The sequence below is a fragment of the Dermacentor silvarum genome, chromosome 7, assembly GCF_013339745.2.
Source record: "Dermacentor silvarum isolate Dsil-2018 chromosome 7, BIME_Dsil_1.4, whole genome shotgun sequence".
Classification (NCBI taxonomy): Eukaryota; Metazoa; Arthropoda; class Arachnida; order Ixodida; family Ixodidae; genus Dermacentor; species Dermacentor silvarum.
The window spans coordinates 24855064-24873653 of NC_051160.1; the positions used below are offsets into that span (position 1 = coordinate 24855064).

General features: G+C 42.1%; 1 protein-coding gene across 4 annotated transcripts in view; it reads right to left on the reverse strand.

Annotated features, from left to right (window-relative positions):
- Positions 1-309: 309 nt before the first annotated feature.
- Positions 310-18590, reverse strand: part of LOC119457754 (uncharacterized) — a 30022-nt gene continuing 11741 nt past the window's right edge. Inside the window, exons 3-8 of one of the 4 annotated variants that reach the window (XM_037719408.2) lie at positions 18311-18373; positions 9969-10016; positions 5630-5668; positions 5116-5166; positions 4678-4737; positions 310-462 (exon numbers count right to left, since the gene is read on the reverse strand). In XM_037719408.2, coding sequence (XP_037575336.1) covers positions 455-462; positions 4678-4737; positions 5116-5166; positions 5630-5668; positions 9969-10016; positions 18311-18373 — 269 coding nt within the window. In that variant the 3' untranslated portion in view covers positions 310-454. Of the gene's footprint in view, positions 463-4677; positions 4738-5109; positions 5167-5629; positions 5669-9968; positions 10017-18310; positions 18374-18590 lie in introns of all 4 variants that reach the window. The other 3 variants (XM_049670376.1, XM_037719410.2, XM_037719409.2) reach the window with 3 other exon arrangements.

Sequence of the window (18590 nt, forward strand, 5' to 3'; positions counted from 1 at the left end):
AAATTCGGCATACTTCCATATCACAACTACGCCACACAGTGCAATGATTGTTGTGCTTCAGGCAGTCGGAACACGCAGCGCGGGACTTTAACGCGAATTTTCTCACCTTGACTCTGTTGCCCATTCCTAAAAACCACTATTGCCCTTAAATTGCCGTTATTACAATTAAAAAGCGTTGATAAACCAAATGAGGTGCCAGTATTACTTCTAAGAATGGTTATACAGAAATGTAAAGAGACGTGTTGCTTCTTAAGCGAGACAGTTACCAGTAGAAGAACTACGTCACAGACTGCATCTTGAAGAACAATGCACACCAAAAAGTGTATTTATTTCGGCAACATATACTACTGCTCTATTCCAGGGGTGTTCACAGTTATTCTGCGGAAACGCACGACGTAACGTCTTCATAAACGCAGAAAAATCACGAAACCAGCGTCTTACTGATGCTTGCTTCTCAAGTGGCTGAAAAATAAGAAAATAAAACACAGGAATTTGTTTAGGCTCTTCGTTCTCGGGTTTGAAATTTCGAGAGTATAAAAAAGATGTAATGTTGAATTAGAAAAAAAAAATTTGCAAAATTTGAGATTTGGCACTCAGAAGTTCGGAATGTTATAGGTAACTTTCACAAACAATAAGCAAATCAACGTTCTCATTTTTTTGGGGAAAAAAACTAAACATTTTGAAGAAAAGCAAGATCACTCCCGGGGCCATGCAATGACGAAAAGAACTGCTCGGTAGTCAGGGGACCAACTCACTTGTACAAATTAAGGTATTATTAATTAAGGCATTATTAATATCTTTAAGAAAAACATACACAAAAACAAGGAAGTTATGTAAGGCGATTCCTTCTTCGTTATCTGAGCGTCATTAAAGAAAGAAAAAAGTATATTAGGGCACACAGGTATGCTTCGGTAGAGGTCAGATGCGTTTCCTTGACTTACAAGCTCTTGTTGACTTATAGTGTTACCCAGCACCTCCACCAATTTGTTGCGATGCGGAAATCACACAAAGATGTATTGACAATATATTCAAGGGCGGCAACGATACATAAACGAGATGATGTTGTTGTTGCCTCAAGATGGCTGTTGAGGACCGATTCCACCTGCACACGTCAAGTCATCTTCTTCTGACTGGCGCCACTCACGGTAGCGCCACAACAAGATTATGATAGGCATTTGGAGCTTTTTTTTTTTTTGTCCCTTCTCAATCCGTTAAGCCTTTCGACTTTGTAGTACTGTTTTACCGCATCGCACCATACGCTCTTGCAATAATAATATTCAATTCAGAGGAAAATGTGCTGCCCTTCCTTGAACGTAACATATTTGAATAAATGACCTCTCAACGGTCACAGCTTCTGTTCACGAACCAGAGCAGCGTTGGCGCTGCATTCGCTTCCTACCTCATTGCCACCGTGTACACGGATGTGACATACAGAAAATACGGCACCATAAGGTCACTGCCGTATTCATGTGCACTCAGCTACTAAGAAAAATAAAGTTTTCATTCATGCAAGGCCACCAGATGCTCATTATACTACATATACCAGTTTTCACTTGAGTTCATTTCGAACAGAAATCATCTATCATATGTATATACGTATATTACAAATAATGCGATATATTTTGACCGTTTGCTCTCGCAAGGTGGGTAGCGCTCATTAGTTCCTCAACACGTGCACACGTTATAATCGATAACGAAAGCTCGAACTTCGGGAAGAAATCGTGTTTAACACGATTTTCGTAAAACTTGTTCGGGGTGCAAAAATTTGGCTTTTATCTGGTTTTACCCGTAAATGAAAAACCGTAAATATATTCCACTGTATTTTGTTTCTATTTCGCTTCTGTTTTGCTTCTTTATCCCTCTGGTGCATTTTCTACCAAATAAATTTGTTTTATTGCCCCACGTGCAAAAGCAAGAATCGAGGGCTGTTTGAAAACGCTGGTGACTTCATGTTCTGCTTAGCCGCGCACCCTGTTTTGGAGGTCACGTTATTTTCGGCGTTTCCGAAGAGGCGGCACAGTTGAAATGTTGATGAGAGCGTTATCAGGGAACGCACTCTTTGCGGCAATCACGCGCGCTTGAAGATGCCAGCGCTGCTCACCACGCCAGCGTTGTCACGGCAAGTGCTCACGGTCATGGAGTCAACTATATTCACGAAACTAGCGCGCGTGACACAGAGGTTGTTCAAATAATATGAGAATGCTTGTTACAATTTGTATTGCCCATAAAACCACGAGCTTTATTTAGTGTAATTGCTTTGCTGTCCCTACATTTGCTCGTTTTCCGGGTGAAGTTCCGACATTTTTCTTGGTGGTAAAAATTGTGTTTACTCTTATAAAAATGCATCGGCATTGAGTACGAATTCGGCTACTTCTAGTTGAAACATTGCTGTCCATAAATAAAAATTGCGCAATGAATGATCCGCTTTCATTACAGATCCAATTGACGTATTGCTTGCGTATTTGTGTATGGGCATAATGATTGCCATTGCATTTTATTGCATTTCTTGTGCTTTTCTAATCTCCGAACCATCCAGTGACGGCTATATCAGGGTAGTGGTATGTGCTATAGAATCTAGTTACGGCCAACCCTCATCTACATAGCCACAAAAGAAGTGCTGGTCACTTTGTTAATAGTTAATTGTGTTTGGACGGATTAGCTAAGTACACACAAACGTTGGGAATTCGCTTTAGTTCGCGCGCTCCTATCTAAACAGGTGGGAACGGAGAAGTCGATTTTCTCCATGATCACTGCACTGAATTTTATTATGATTGCTGCATTTAAAAGAAAACATTAATACCTGGTTACTGTACAACAGGAAATTTTTATTTCGGCCGATTGTTTGTTTCGCAAAAAATGTATGAAATATGCCAATTTCAAGTAACAGAACTATCCAGTTTACAACTCTAACTTAGCAATATATAAAAAAAGCTGACAATTTTGTAGAGCGCAAAGAAAAATACCTCTAAAGAGGACAAAATTGGTGTATTATACACCACTCTAGACGTTACAACTAGTTTCTGGGTGTCCCTTTTGCAAAATCCTCGTAAACATTGTATTAAATTCTCGTAAGGTGTAAATAAATCTACCAAATTTGGCTGCTTGAGTACAGTTTACAGAACTGCAATATTTGTATTTGATGACGAGTTACGAAACTGTAAACTTCGTGCCGGTATTTGTTAAGCCTATCAATTTTTGGCACTATCTGTAAAAAAATCTAGGCCATAAACTAAAATTTCGTTTATAACAGTCACTATAGAATATAACTTTTTCTCTCACATCCAAAAAATGTCATTCAAGTTGGTCAAGAGATTTTCTGTTAAAACCATTTGTGTGCTTTACATGTACTTGAATAGTAGGCATTTGAGGTGACCCTGAGCTAAAGCTACCTCTTAATTACTGGGTCAGTCCACGCTAAACGTCCCAGACTCCAAAAGTTACCATCGCGGATTCTTTCGGAAAGGATTGGGCTAGTTGGTGATTGAGTGATTAACGTTTCCCCAAAGTATTGTTCTCGAAAAAAAATTGTGTATGTGTGTGTGTGTGGGGGGGGGGGGGGGTTGGAAGTAAGTGCTCTTTCAATTTTTCGCGAAGAAGCACAAGTGCGTTGGAGGTAAATGTTCTTGAATCAAGCGTTAAACTAGCTACAACGACAAATCTTACTGCATAATATTCTACTGGCTTCGTTCTTTCATGTGACGTCATAGGCGAACACGTTTGTAAATTTTCTGCGGTTATTTGTGTCCGTAAAAAAGAGAAAAGAAAAGAAATTGTGAATTTTAAGAATTTTTTCAATAAATAATGTACACGTTTATGCCACAATCAGTTTCACCGCTTTCACTGTGCCTAAAGTTCCTGCTAAAATAATGTTACATTCAAATTAGGTATCTATCCATAAAATTACTCCAGAAGTTTCCAAAAGGCCACTTTCTGACGATCTTCAGACCCAAATTAAGCATTACAACCCTCCAGATAAAAATACCTGAGAGACAGCTCATTATACGCACTTCCCTTTCAGTTTGTGGTAGGGAAATTTTATTTTGAGTACATTTTATTTGAGGGGAGAAAAACAAGTATAAAGTGCTCCCGAACTGTGTCTTCACTACAGAACGCGCATGCGCCCCCACCTATTTTGCTGGCCCTCATACGCACTGCGGCTATTTGCCAAGCGAACGCGTGCTGTGCAACTTGAAATCACTGTAAAAACATCGTAAATGGCCTATGTTCATCAGTTCAGCATTTATAATTTTGGTTGCTCGGGGCGGTCAGGCAATGCCACCTTGTCCTTCCTCGTGGAGCGCGCGATTGAATGATCGCCACCCGCCACCGTGGCCGTGATTGGTCCTGACTGAGATTCCAAGGACTATTTTCGTACACACACACACAGGAATATCAAATAAAGTTGATAGAACGACGACCGCAGCGGTACCTTATTGGTAAAGCACCGGACACGTATTGCGGAAGATGTGAATTCAACTCCCCCTATACGGCAAGTTGTGGTTTCGTTTCCCTTCATTTCCCTCTTTCTGATCGTTTCCACATTTAAAATAAAGTAAATGTTAATTTAACATATGTGCTCGCTGGCTACATTGTCTGCTCGTTTTATATGGTTTTAACTAGCTTGAACTTGGGTCCCGGTTCCCATTTTTCCTCTTGCGAGTAATAAGAAACACATACCTGGCTTTTTACCGGACGCAGAACTCGCGGCTGGCGCTTTGTCATCCTTTTCCGACTTTCCTGTAGGTCAATGAACTTACGTTAAGAAGCTTCTTTGCAGAAGAAAAACAAGTACTCAATATTTCGCGGTGACAGGTGCGTACTAACATAAATACCTCTATAGCATGCACTCAGATGTGCGATAAGTAGCCCCACGACCTATATATGCTAACAGGCCTATGCGCGCAACAAGGGAGGGCAATGACCACATAAGCAGCAAACACTCGAGGTGCATGCTCCACGTGAAGTTCTCTTGCACTTCGTTTCGTTCGAATGAACCACCCCTCAGAGATCTGTCGTGCAGGCGTAGCCTCCTATTTAGAAATAAATTTGTCTAGCGAATATACATATATCTTAGGGCGCATCACGTATGCTGCGCGGATGATACAAGACACGTACCTGGTTTTTTATCGTCGTTAGGCTTTTCTTTCTCATCTGTCTTTGGCTTCTCTGTAGGTCAGAAAAAAAAATATAAAGCTTGTTGGAGGAATAGGTTACGGTACATGTCCACAGGCACGTGCTAGTCACATAAATAGCTCTATAGCATGCACTCAGAAAACCCGCAACGTTTCGAGTAAACAGGCCACTGCGCTTTACAAAGTGGACAACAGTGAACTTTGGTGGAGCAATTACATCAGCTGTGAGCTGCACGTCAGGTTGCCTAGCACTTAAGCACTTAGTTTGGCTAGAAAGATACCAACGCAGCTTTCTACACTACATCCTTCTTTAAATGTAACATACTGTTATGAGGACGAGGTTTGTGCTATCAACTGCACCACCATTATACCAGGCTCCGTCGCACGTCCACATCGGAGGAACCTATCGGTAAACTCTGAATACACTTTTTGTGTACCATGAATGACCATGCTTAAACAGAGGCTGCAGAAACACTTATCGCTGCCTCCTGAATTACCTGTGTCATTTGCGCCTTCGGCGTCTTTATCGCCAGAACCTGAAATACCAAGATGTTTATAATCTAAAGACTTCGACAACAAAAATTCACCAGTTAAGAGTACACAGGGCAAAGCACGGTAAATCGTGAAATGTCCCCGTCAGAAGTTATAAGTGCTGCACAACCTATATTCGCCGTTCACTTCCGCACTGCGACAACACAAGGTCTTGGCAAGGTGACATCACATTTGTACACTACTTCCTGGCAGGAAGGGCTAAAGTATTGTACTCAACATTTTCGACGCTGTCAACTTATTATATTGTTCAGTGTAAGCTAAATAGTAACTTTAATGACTAGAGCAGTAGTTTACGAAGAAAAGTTTCCAGCATGAGCCTAACAAGAATCCACTAAACTCCACAGTCATGGCTGAATAAGTAATACGGAATACAGCGGCTGCGCCGCCACAATACTTCATGTGACTAACTGAAGCTAAAGCTATGGGCCACGTCAACAAGCCAGAACGAGCGAAAGGGCTGCTGCATTCTCTGATCGCCCTCCACGTGGCTATGATTGATTAGACGTTTCATGTAAGGATTAGTAGTGCACAATGGGTGAGCGTTCATTCCTTGTGTGGAACATGTATTCATCTCTCGCTACTGATTGGCTAACACGACACCAGCCATTTGCCGTGCTCATGGCGGGGCTGCAGTGTTGGCTAGTCTGTGTTTGTGTGCATGTTTAATTAGGCAGGATAAAAACCTATTCGACACGCTCTGCCTTAATAAGTTATAGTTAGTTCTAGAGACATAATAATTAGGCCTAAAATTACCCTCCAAAAGCTAAAAAGCATCGTTTTGGGCGAGCCCTGCATCAGGATGCTTTATCATCGACATTTGTTGTTGCATTGTCTCATCCACACAGGTCTGTATTCCAGGCACTGAAAGAACCTTACTGTTATGCGCTTCGCCTCTGCCCTCTCGAGGGAGGGGGGGGGGGGGTAGAGGGGAGAGGTATTCTGTGTCTACCTAATGATCCAGTGCATTTCATCTGCTGCTGAAGTGCTGACTGGCTGTGGTGCCTGGCTCTTCCTCACGCGCACCCAAGCCCAGCCAGTTAGAACTTCAACAGCAGACGAAATGGACATGTCTACTAGGTGGACACTTACAGAATGCCTCCCCTGCTGCCATCGTCCCTTACTCCATACTAGAGCACTGCACGGGCCGATTTTTGCGGCCCGGGCCCGGCCCGGGCCCGGCCCGGGCCCGTTTTTACATTGGGTGGCCCGCCCGAGCCCGATCAAAACTTTTATGGCGAGACCCGGGCCCGGCCCGGGCCCGGAAATAATCTACGTTACCCGCCCGGCCCAGCCCGCCACCCCTTTACCTTAAGCCCGAGCCCGGCCCGAGCCCGGCTCGAAACCGGCCCGAACCCGGCCCGAGACCGAAAAATACATGTTTTTCAGAGTTGAGAAGCCCGAGAATAACTCGCAGAAAGCCCGAGCCCGGCCCGGGCCCGCGTCAAAAAACCCGAGCCCGGCCCGTGCCCGGGTCAAAAAGCACACGCCCTGCCCGAGCCCGGCCCGAGCCCGTAAAAAAACTGCTCTACCTGGCCCGGCCCGGCCCACGGGCCGGGCCGGGCTCGGGCTTTCGGGTAAGCCCGAGCCCGTGCAGTGCTCTACTCCATACCCCGTGTGTAGTAACCGGCTACATAAATCAAAGCAACACGGAGGTTCATAGGAAGATATAAGCTCGAAGTATTCAACTGAGCTAGTAAACAAATATCACCGAAGCGAAAGTTTCGGGAAGCCCTATCGGAAAAGTTCCACGTGTGCCATACTATAATCCTATATGATCATAAAAGTTTGTGCTTGAACTTATAGCTTTTCGAACATATAGGATCATATAGAAATTATAATACAGCGCATGGACGGTATACAGGTTTTATATAGGGAGTTGACTTCTTTCCTCCACCAGGGCAACCGCTGCTTCCTTTGGTCGGTGTTTACGCAGCCGAATCTCCACCGCCACCATTGAATGAAATGATTGGTGGAGTGCATATGAAGGGTTACAGCACTCAAACTTTTCAGTAAAGCGGTGTTGTGAATAACGAGATTGACAGGTGCTGTCAATTGTTCCTACACGTAGGGTTCACAAATGCTTAAAAGGATTTAGCGTGGAAGCAGACGCTGTCCGTTTAATTTAGTGTTCCCAGAAAACAGTAAATAAGATATATACGGTTTAGATTGTTCAGTTGTTTAAAAGAAACTGAAATTTATGTGAAGTTGTTGGGTCACTGAACTGTGTCAACTGCGTATATGCCAGATACTTGACGCTAAATAGACAACTTGAGCCACTGGGCCATTTTTAGCCAATCACCCACAATGTATGCACCCTTTCAGACAAGGTGCCTGAAATCTCAAATGCATTTAGAGATGCGTCGTACCTTTCTTTCTATGCATATACCCATCATCTCCATTATTTCCTGTGGAAGCCTAATATACCGCCTCCATCCTCATTACACCCACAGCGAAGAGCAGTGTGCCACGAAGCTTAAAGGGGTTGTTGAATACCTGTTTTAAATGAAATATAAAAATGCGGCATCGTTACAAAAGTTACCGTTTTATCATAGACGGACGTGTTACAATACAACTGAAACGATGGTGCTCCTCACAGGAATAGCTCACGCTCCTTTATAAATGCCAGAACACCCGTGTTCTTGCGTTGTAGTTCACGTTAAAGATCCCCAGGTGGTCAAAATCAATTCGGAGCCCTCCCCTACGACGTGCCTCATAATCAGAACTGGTTTTGGCACGTAAAACCCCAGAAAGAAGAAGAAGAATTCTAAATTATAGTCGTTTACTTACCAAAACCAAGATAGCATTATAAGGAACGCTGCAGTGAAGGACTCGGCATTTTTGCCCAGCTAAGGTGTTATAGCATACACCTAAATCTAAGTAAACAAGTATTTTTGCATTTTCCCCCATTAAAGTGCGAACGCCGTGGCCAGGTTTAAAACCCGCGACCGCGACATCATCAGCGCAAACCAATGGTTACTAAGTAAATGCGGCAGTTTGTTATGATTCTACCTACTTGTGCATAAAATTGTGTGGCATAGATCTGTATTTCTGCGTCAGGTATGTCCGAGTAACACAAGGTACACAAGATTGATGCCCGATTTCTTTTCGGAAGTATCTTCATCTGATTATGATGATGATGATGTCCTTAAAACATGGCATGTACCCACTCAGGTGGATTGGCCAAGAATTGGGCACCTGAACTTTAAGATACTGTTTCTAGAAACTACAACTACTGTGCAATTTAGTAATCAAAACAGACCGAATAATTTTTCTAAACATTGCAATGCAATGATTGAACACTCAAACATCACTAAAAGAATTGCTGGTGAATGGATTTAAAATGCTATTAGTTTTGTTGACTGAATTAAATCACAAACGGCATCAAATAAGTCCCTGTGGCCCCGTACTGAGGCACCGAAAGTTAATAATCTTTCTGATGTTGCGTAACCCCTAAATTAGCAAACGGAATTTCAAGAAGTCCTTTTGTTTAGTTTATACCCGCGAGATATTAAAAAAGACGCAGATTCGCCCGAAAGGCGAAGCATCGATTGCGATAGCAAATTACTGGACCGCTGTACAAAGTATGTCCTCATAGTAGTTGTGTCGGCCGTATAAACTTGTAAATGTAGGCACACTAACTGAATTAACAAGCATGTGGTCACGCGCGCACAAGCAAACATGAACGCATCTCACTCGATGACCGCGGAAAGTCGCTGTCAAAGTGCTGGATTGAGTCGGCGCCGCAGGAACAACGATCGAATTGAACTTCGTGCCGGCGCTCGTATCAACGCGATCTTTGCCGCGAAAACACGGGGAGGGTGGACTGCGCCCCGGCCGCTTATGTCTTTCATGATACAGCCGCGTGGATAGGCGCTCGCGGCGCAGAACGCCCCCCTCCCTCCTCCGCAGTCTTCCAGCCCGGCGAGAGCGCGCGGCCGCAGGAAAGCGCTGCCCTTCTACCTCCCTACCCTCCCTCCGGAGCGCTGTGCGCGACTGGAAGACTGCGCGCTGCCTTCCCGCTTCCCACCCTTCCATGCGCGAGTAGCGACTGCCGGCTCACCGTCAGAGGCTTTCACTCGCACATAAAGCGTACGGCGCGCGGCGCCGATCTTATCGCCCGTGGACTTTATTCGGAACTTCACGGCGACGACGACGATGGCAGAAATGCACTTGGAGTGGCCATATAATTACCGTTAAAAAAGAAGTGTTGTATAGTTTCTATTTCTGGGCAGAATTGACACAGGGGCGATATCGCCAGACCAACCCAGTGTAAATATAGGTTACCTTTGTCGTTGGAATCTTTCTTCTCTTTAGAATCCTTTTCTTCTTCTCCTGTGAACCAAGGACCATATAATTAAAATGTGCTTTCGTCAATTGGAAAATATTAGGGGACACTTCATTGTGGCTGAATAGGACAATGTCTTCTGCAAACCGAACGTTGCAGAGATATTCATTCACCGCTGATCTTCCCTCCTAAGCCTTCAAAGCCTAAGAGTTTGAATACTTCTTCTAAGCATGCAGTGAACAGCATTGGAAAGATTGTGTCTCCTTGCCTGACCCATTTCTCGATAGGTAACTTTCTACTTTTCTTGTGGAGAACCAAGGTAGCTGTGGAACCCTTGTAGATGTTTGCTAAGATATTCACGTATGCCTCCTGTACTCCTTGATTACTCAATGCCTTTATGACTGCTGGTGTCTCTACTGAATCAAAAGCCTTTTGATAATCTATGAAAGCTATACAGAGAAGTTGATTGTACTCCGCAGATTTCTCGATTACCTGAGTGATGACATGGATGTGATCGACCGTAGACTGTCGCTTTCTGAAGTCAGCCTGCTTTCTTTGTTGGCTGAAGTCAAGTGTTGCCCTGATTCTATTGGAAATTATCTTGGTGAATATTTTATACAATACTAAAAGCAAGCTACTAATGGGTCTATAATTCTTCAATTCTTTAATGTCTCCCTTCTTGTGGATTAGTATAATGTTGGCGTTCTACCAGTTCTCTGGTACACTTGAAGTCGTGAGGCATTGCGTTTAAAGCGCCGCAAGTTTTTCAAGCATGATATCTCCTCCATCTGTGATTATATCGACTGTTATTCCATCTTCTCCAGCAGATTTCCCCTGGTAATGTCTTTCAAGGCCCTTCTAACTTCATCGCTAGTTATAGGAGGAGCATCTGTATCCATTTGATCACTACTTCGAATGAATGTAGCTTGGCTACTCTGCGTACTGTACAAGTCAGTATAGAATTCTTCGGTTCCTTCTACTATGTCATTGAAATTTCTGATAATATTACCCTGCTTATCTTTCAGTGCATACATCTTCACTTATCCTATGCCAAATTTTCTTCTCGCTGATTTCATGCTGCATCCATTTTTTATGGCTTCCTAAATCATTTCCACGTTTTAATTTCGAATATCCCTTACTTTCTTCTTGTTCAGCGAATTCTATCTGATCTCTCGAGTTTTACACTTTAATGTTTTGTCGTTTCTTTATTAGGTCCTTTGATACTTGGGAGAGCTTACGTACTGTTTGCCTTGGTGCCTTACCTCCCACTTCAATTGGTGCTTCTGAGATCAGCCTAGTTACGGTTTCATTCATTACCTCTATGTTGTCTTCTTCTTCCTGTTCTGAAGCGGCATATTTGTTTGCGAGTACCAGCCTGAATTGGTCTACCTTTACCCTTACTCTTTCTAGGTTGTCCTCTTTCTTATTGAATAATTTTATTCCTTCTTTCTTCAAATTGAGAGAAATACTAGACCTCACTAACCTATGGTACGTCACTGCACTTTACCTTACCTAATACTTCTACATACTACACTATGCTGGGATCGGTAGAGAGTGTGAAATATATTTCATTCCTTCTTTCTCCTTTAGGTCTTCTCCAGGTCCGCTTCCTGTTGCTGCGCTCCCTAAAGAAGGTATTCATTATTCAGAGCCTATTCCTTACCGCGAATTCTACCAGAATCTCTCCTCTGTGCTCCTAAAATCGACGCCATAGTTTCCAATTGCTTGCTCACCAGTCTCCTTTTACCCCAATCTTGCATTCAAGTCGCCCATGACTATATACAGCAACAATGAAGACGAATTACAACAAATGATTAAGGACCTTAACCGAGAAAGTGTATAAGGGGAGTTGAAGGCTAATATGCAGAAGAGAAAGATAATGTTCAATAGCCTGGAAAGGAAACAAGAATTCAGGATCGCCAGTCAGCCTCTAGAGTCTGTAAAGCAGTACGTTTTTCGAGGTCAATTACTCACAGAAGACCTTGATCATGCGAAGGAAATATACAGAAGAATAAAGTTGCGTTGGATCGCATACAGCAGGCATTGCCAAATCCTGACTGGGAGCTTACCACTAACGTTAAAAAGAAAAGTGAACAATCATTGCATTCTACCGGTGCTAACATATGGACAGAAACTTGGAGATTAACAAAGAAGCTTGAGAACTTGCTAAGGAACCGCACAAAGAGCGATGGAGCTAAAAATGTTAGGCCTAACCTGAAGAGACAGGAAGAGAGTGGTGCGGATCTCAGAGAAAACGCGGATAGCTTATGTTCTAATTGACATTAAAAGAAAAAAGTGGAGCTGGGCAGGTCATGTAATGCGTAGAATGGATAACTGGTATACCATTAGAGTTACAGAATGCATATCCAGAGAAGGAACACGCAGTCGCGAACGGCAGAGAACTTGGTGGGGTGATGAAGTTAGGACATTTGCAGGCGCAAGTTGCAATCAGCCAGCGCAAGGCAGGTGTAATTGGAAATTGCAGGATAGGCCTTCGTTCTGCAGTGGACATAAATATAGGCTGATAACAATAATAATGAAGGGACAGTTATCTCTGCTGGGCTTGAACTAGTAACAGCGGTAGCTGCATTGCTCCATTGCGTGCACTCAGTAGACCACGGCGCTACACACCAAGCCGATAACAACGAGGACTTTCAAGTTACCGTTGCGCGTAACACAGAAGATACGATGTTTATGGATTGCGGGAACCACTGAACTTAAGGGCAGCATGCTGCCGCCAGTCGCTTCCGTTTCATTCTCAGGAACTCAGATTCTTTTTTTTTCTTAGTCTCAAGAAATACATATTGTCGTTCGATGCAGTTCAGTAAAACTGCACCTTTTTGGATTTTCCTGTCGTGTTTTGGTTTGGCTCGGTTTGGAGCCTATGGTTATGGCTCAACCCACTACGTGGGATCGGCCATGAATCGGGCGGCGGCAGAAAAACGGGAAGAAAACATAAATGACTTTTTTTAATTGAGATAAAATAATAATTTAACACTAATCGTTATTATCAATTTTGACGGTTGATAATAAAAATTAAAGTTACTATTTTTGTTTTCATGGTGAGGAAAAGAACAGATATAATTACCATGAGATGTCAACTTGTTTCGATTAGAAAATTAAATATAGCATCACATAAGTTCCTATTGCCCTATCTTGTGCCGCATTTCTCGGACGCTGCCAGTTTTCTTTATTTCTTCTGCTTTTTAACTCAGTCCTCTTCCTAAGTTTACAGAAATCAAGTACTGACAGAAACTACTATATTTAGAATGCCGATTGCGTTTAGCCGGTTAGAGCAATCACCATATGACTGTCACATCGGAGATTGTTGATGCCGCACGAACTAGTAGTTTATGAACGAGTAGTTTATAACGAGCAGCACAGTTCCACCGGCCACATCGGGCTGCGTTGTAGTGAATTACCAAAGGCAACAGGATTCATGCCGCAGGACGCATGTCTTAATTTGAGAGCTGTGCTCCTCCCTGGCGCCCACTGCTATTTTTTTCATTCACCTGGATTAAACTGCGCACCCTGTGCACTGTATACATCGCACTGCGTGCATATTTAAAGACGTATGCATATTGGGCTTCTCCAGTTGTAAAGCTGACAAAAAACGCCATATGCCCCCCCCCCCCCCCCCCCCAACTTCCTCATTTTAGGTCTCTGTGCAACGAACGCTCCAAAGCTAATTATTGTATGCAATTTAGCTTACCGCCACCCTATGTCCTTGTTCTATTTTTTTACATACCCTGACGGCTTCCACTTACAGCCAAACTGTGTAAGGAAATAGTTGAGTGGTCCAAAAATGTTTGAATGTGAAAATAGGCATAGTTTTCAAAACATCAGTGTTGATGTTGTGTGCTTTGCGCTGTAATTAGCAGGCCCGTACAAGTTTTTTAAGCAATCAAACCTTGACAAATGCGACTGTGCAATGAAGTTTTTGCATAGCTTCTTAACACCTAACCAATTTTAGCTGCATACATGAAACGTGCGCAAAAAGTTTTCCGAAACATTTGGGCGGGTATGAACAACTTGTGGCAGACTGAGTGCCTACGAAATTAGTGTTTGCAATATTTTCCCAATAAATTACGCTATTTACGCCTGCACTGGTCAAAAAACATATACATAAAATACGGAAGTCTTCTTTTAGCTTCAAATTTATTGTAAAGGAAACCATTTTCGAAAATCGCGACCATAACCTACGCATGCCAACCACACTGTTACAGAGAAACATTTGTGGAACCTAAACGACGTCATCTCAATTTTATGCCAATGATTGAAAGATAGCCTGTTGCTTAATTTCCACCAAATGGTTATTTAGCCGAGCACAACAATAATTCGCATGTTCTCCCATCCATGCAGCCTAATTTTTAACTGGCAGGTGAACCCAGCGTTCCCATCCGCCTTACATTCTCACGGCCATAACATTACGCAAAGTGTTAGGAGTAAGGGTCTGCCTTCTGCATAAAGTGAGTCGAATACCTATTGTCGCCAAAATGCAGCATCATGGTCGTTGTAGAAAACTTAAAACAGCCACTGATTTTCCGGAAACACTGCATTATGCAGTGCGCAATTAGCCGCGGATTTATTGCAGGAAAGTAAATTTGGTATTAACATATCTATTAGTAATAGAGGAAGAAGCGGGGCAGGCGAAAAGAAAGTGCATTAGATCATTGTCCAAATAGAGGAAGAGTGATGTCATTCCTAGAGCTGGAAAAGTAGGATATGTTATCCCAGAGAGCAAGTACACTAACAGGGCTATTCAAATAAAAAGCATATCTGAAGAATACTACCGTATTATTTTTATATTGTGGGTGTTTATTATGCCCACAATATAGTTGTGCAGTTCGATTTTCTATATAGGCAAGTTTCATTCAATGGCGAAGTTCTAATCGAGCAAGTATGTCCTCCGTATGACGTGTTATCTGCTGACTGTAATGTTTATGTTTTTTATTAAGACAAGAGCCTTAGATGGTTCATGGTTAATAATTTGACCGTCCGGAATGTTTAATGGCACATAAATTGATGGAGATACCATGTGATGGTGCCACCATGGTGCCACCAACAGACGTCGTGGGTTCGAGTACGCTAATTAACTCTAAATTATTTACGATAGACTTAAGGCACTCGAACCCATTACCTTTGCTGGGAGTCGAACCAACGACCTTTGGTTTTACTTAAAGCAAGGTTGATTAGGGCACATCAATTAAGAGAGTTCATCAAGGTACACGAGCCCACGACCTTTGGTGTTACTTAATGCATAGTTAATTAGGCACAGTTAATTAGGATAGAGTTCATTAAGGCACTCGAACTCATGACCTTTGGTGGGAGTCGAACCCTCCACCTTTGGTGGTAGTCGAACCATCTTTCGTGGGAGAAAACAATAGGAAGTAACAAGCATGCCACTTGGTGCCACCATGGTGCTACCAACAAAGTTCATGGGTTCGAGTGCCTTAACTCTACCTCAATTACGACAGAAGTAATTAAGGCACTCAAACCTACGACCTTTGTTCGGAGTGGAACCCACGACCTTTGGTGGCAGAAAACAATAGGAAGTAACAACGTATTCGAATGAAAATGTGAAGAAATTTAATGCATGTGTCGTGAAAATGCGCAGGCTTTCGCCTTCATCCTCTTCGGTGTATGCTTACTGTCAACTTTGTCATCTGTCCTGTTCCATCTTAACCTTGTAGCAGACCAAAATGTCATGACAAGTTAAGCGAAGAACATATTTTCTTTGTGCAGAGGCAGGCCAGAATGTATTGAATGATTATAATTTGATATTCTTACCCGACATTACAAATTCTTACCCGACCAGGGCACCTTCATGAAAGCCCTCAGAATCCCCTAATTTAATTCCACATAGCCTTTTGAGGATAACTTTTGTGCTCCTCTAACCTCGCCCCACCGCTCCGCCAACAATTACACATACACTCCTAATACTTGAGTGCACCCTTCTTGCTCTTGCAATATTTTTCGCGCGTCAGTATACTATATTTTTCGCGCGTCAGATCTACTTGTATAATTTATGCAGAAGTACGACGATTGCTCAGATGCGTAGATTTTCAGAAAATATTTGACTTGAGTGATGTACATACTCAGTGTGAAACACTTATTGAATGTATCTGCAATGCCATTAAGCAATCTACAAGAGTATATGTGCCCCACAATTACGAGCGACCTCTATGTCCTTGGATAACCAATACTATACTGGAAACATTAAAACAGAAAGACTCCTTTTACCGAAAATGGAAACGTAATAAATCAAACTCATATTATAGGGAGACCTTTAAATACTTTAGAAATAGCTCAGTTAGTATGATTAGAAAATCGAAAAAGCAATACTATACTAACCTTATTAAGAACGAGAGCGGTAACACAAAAAGGATATGGGAAATCATAAAAGAAGTTATAGGCAAAGGCAAAATAGAGAGCATTCAACCTGAGAAACCATCGACGCAAGTAGCTAATGATTTTAATTATTATTTTGCCAACATAGGAATGAATCTAGCAAATCAGTTCATATCCAGCAAGCCCGCACTTGTCCTACCTAGGATAGTTGAAAACGATTTTCACCTAGAGGAAATAACTCATAACGAACTTATATCAACGATAAATAAAATGCCACTAAAGAAAGCGGCTGGTCATGATGGTATACCCACTAGGGTATTAAAAGACAATATTGACATTCTCTGCAGTCCCATATGCCGTGTATTCAATCTAGCATTTGCTTCTTGCTCCTATCCAGATATATTAAAAAGAGCCAAAGTCGTTCCCGTATACAAGTCAGGAGATTCGAACCAACCTGAGAATTATAGACCAATTTCAGTTTTGAGTGTGATAAACACAGTTTTTGAAAAACTAATTTCCAACCGATTGAAACAATTTCTAAGCGAAAACAATGTAATCTGTCCGCAGCAGCACGGCTTTGTTCCCTCCAGATCGACATCAACTGCAGTCTTGACACTTGCGCAATTATTAAATTCTGCACTTCATCAAAATAAACCAATTATAGGAATATTTTTGGATATAAAAAAGGCATTTGATACGGTTTCCCACTCTATACTATTGAAAAAACTAGAATGTTATGGAGTTACAAATAACTCCCTCGAATTTTTTTCCAGCTATTTATCCTCACGGAAACAAATGGTAGTAATGGGTGATTATTATTCTACATACAGCACAGTCACCTGTGGAGTCCCACAAGGATCTGTGCTCGGTCCGATATTATTCTCGTTGTACATTAATGACCTCCCTAATTCTCTACAGAACTCAAACGTCCTAATGTATGCAGATGACACAGCTTTATTATTTACAGGAGACACACTCCCTGCACTGCAAACGGATGTGATGGCCGAGTTATCAAGAATCTCCTCGTGGTTTTTAGAAAACAAATTAACTTTAAATAGCAATAAAACAAAATATGTAGTTTTTCGGTCGAGGAGAAACAATTGTGACACCAGTCAAATAAATATTAGCTTAAATAATAGCCCTATCCAAGAAGTTGATTCGTTTAAATATCTGGGCGTCATATTTGACCAACATGTACATTGGGAAGCCCATATTCATAGTGTATGCAAGAAGGTCGCATACGGTTGTTACTCCTTAATAAAAGCAAAACAATATTTCCCTCGTGAAGTACTCAAATCCCTATACTATGCGTTTTGCCATAGCCATATTAGTTATTGTTTGGAATCATGGGGCGTGACCTACATGACCTACCTACAACCTTTACATAAACTACAAAAAAGGGCTCTGAAAATAATTAGCTCTTCAACCTATAACAGTGATACTTTTAATGATCATTTCCAAACACAACATGTGTTATCGGTTAAGGCACTATGTAATCATAAGATTTCAATTTCAGTTAATAATATTTTGTGCACTAACTTTCCTATTCCTCGAAACCTCTTTTCTTTTCCAACTCGCAGTACTAGACATGCTCTGAAAGGTAACCTCAATTTACCAAAGTGTTATAATGTATATGGCGAAAGGGTAATTGAATTCAGTGGCACAAAAATCTGGAATATTTTACCCCTAGAGGTTAAAACCGCACGTAATTTCAAGCAGTGTAGCAAATTCTTTTTTCTTGACAACCAGAATCTTCAACATAGTTGCATAAAATAACTTGGAATCTTTCTTAATGTTTCTTGTCTGTTAGAAATCAAAACATGTTCCGGAATTCTGCTCTTAAATTCTGCACCTGACCTGTTTGTTATATTTTGACACTGGACCGGAAACTAGCCTTCCCTGGATATCGGTCCAGATATCTGTGTAATCATGTTCATGTGAAGAATGAATAAAGCATTTGCAAAAAAAAAAAAAAAAAACTAGTACTCACCGGCACCTTCCTTGTCACCTTCACCCGCGGTCTCGCCTCCAGGCGCATCCTCAAGGCCAGGATCTAAAAATATACTTCAGTTAGAAATTCCCAACGGTAAAGAATATAGGCACCGGATAACATCGCCCATTACGCTCATGAAAGCTGCTAACGGGTGCTGTAATTGAACATAAAATGCCACTTCTTTGTTTTCAAGCACCAGCCATTATGGCCACTACTTCTTCACTAAAGGTGCCGAAAGAACGCCGAAGCAGGGAAGGTATATTCGAGGACATGGAAT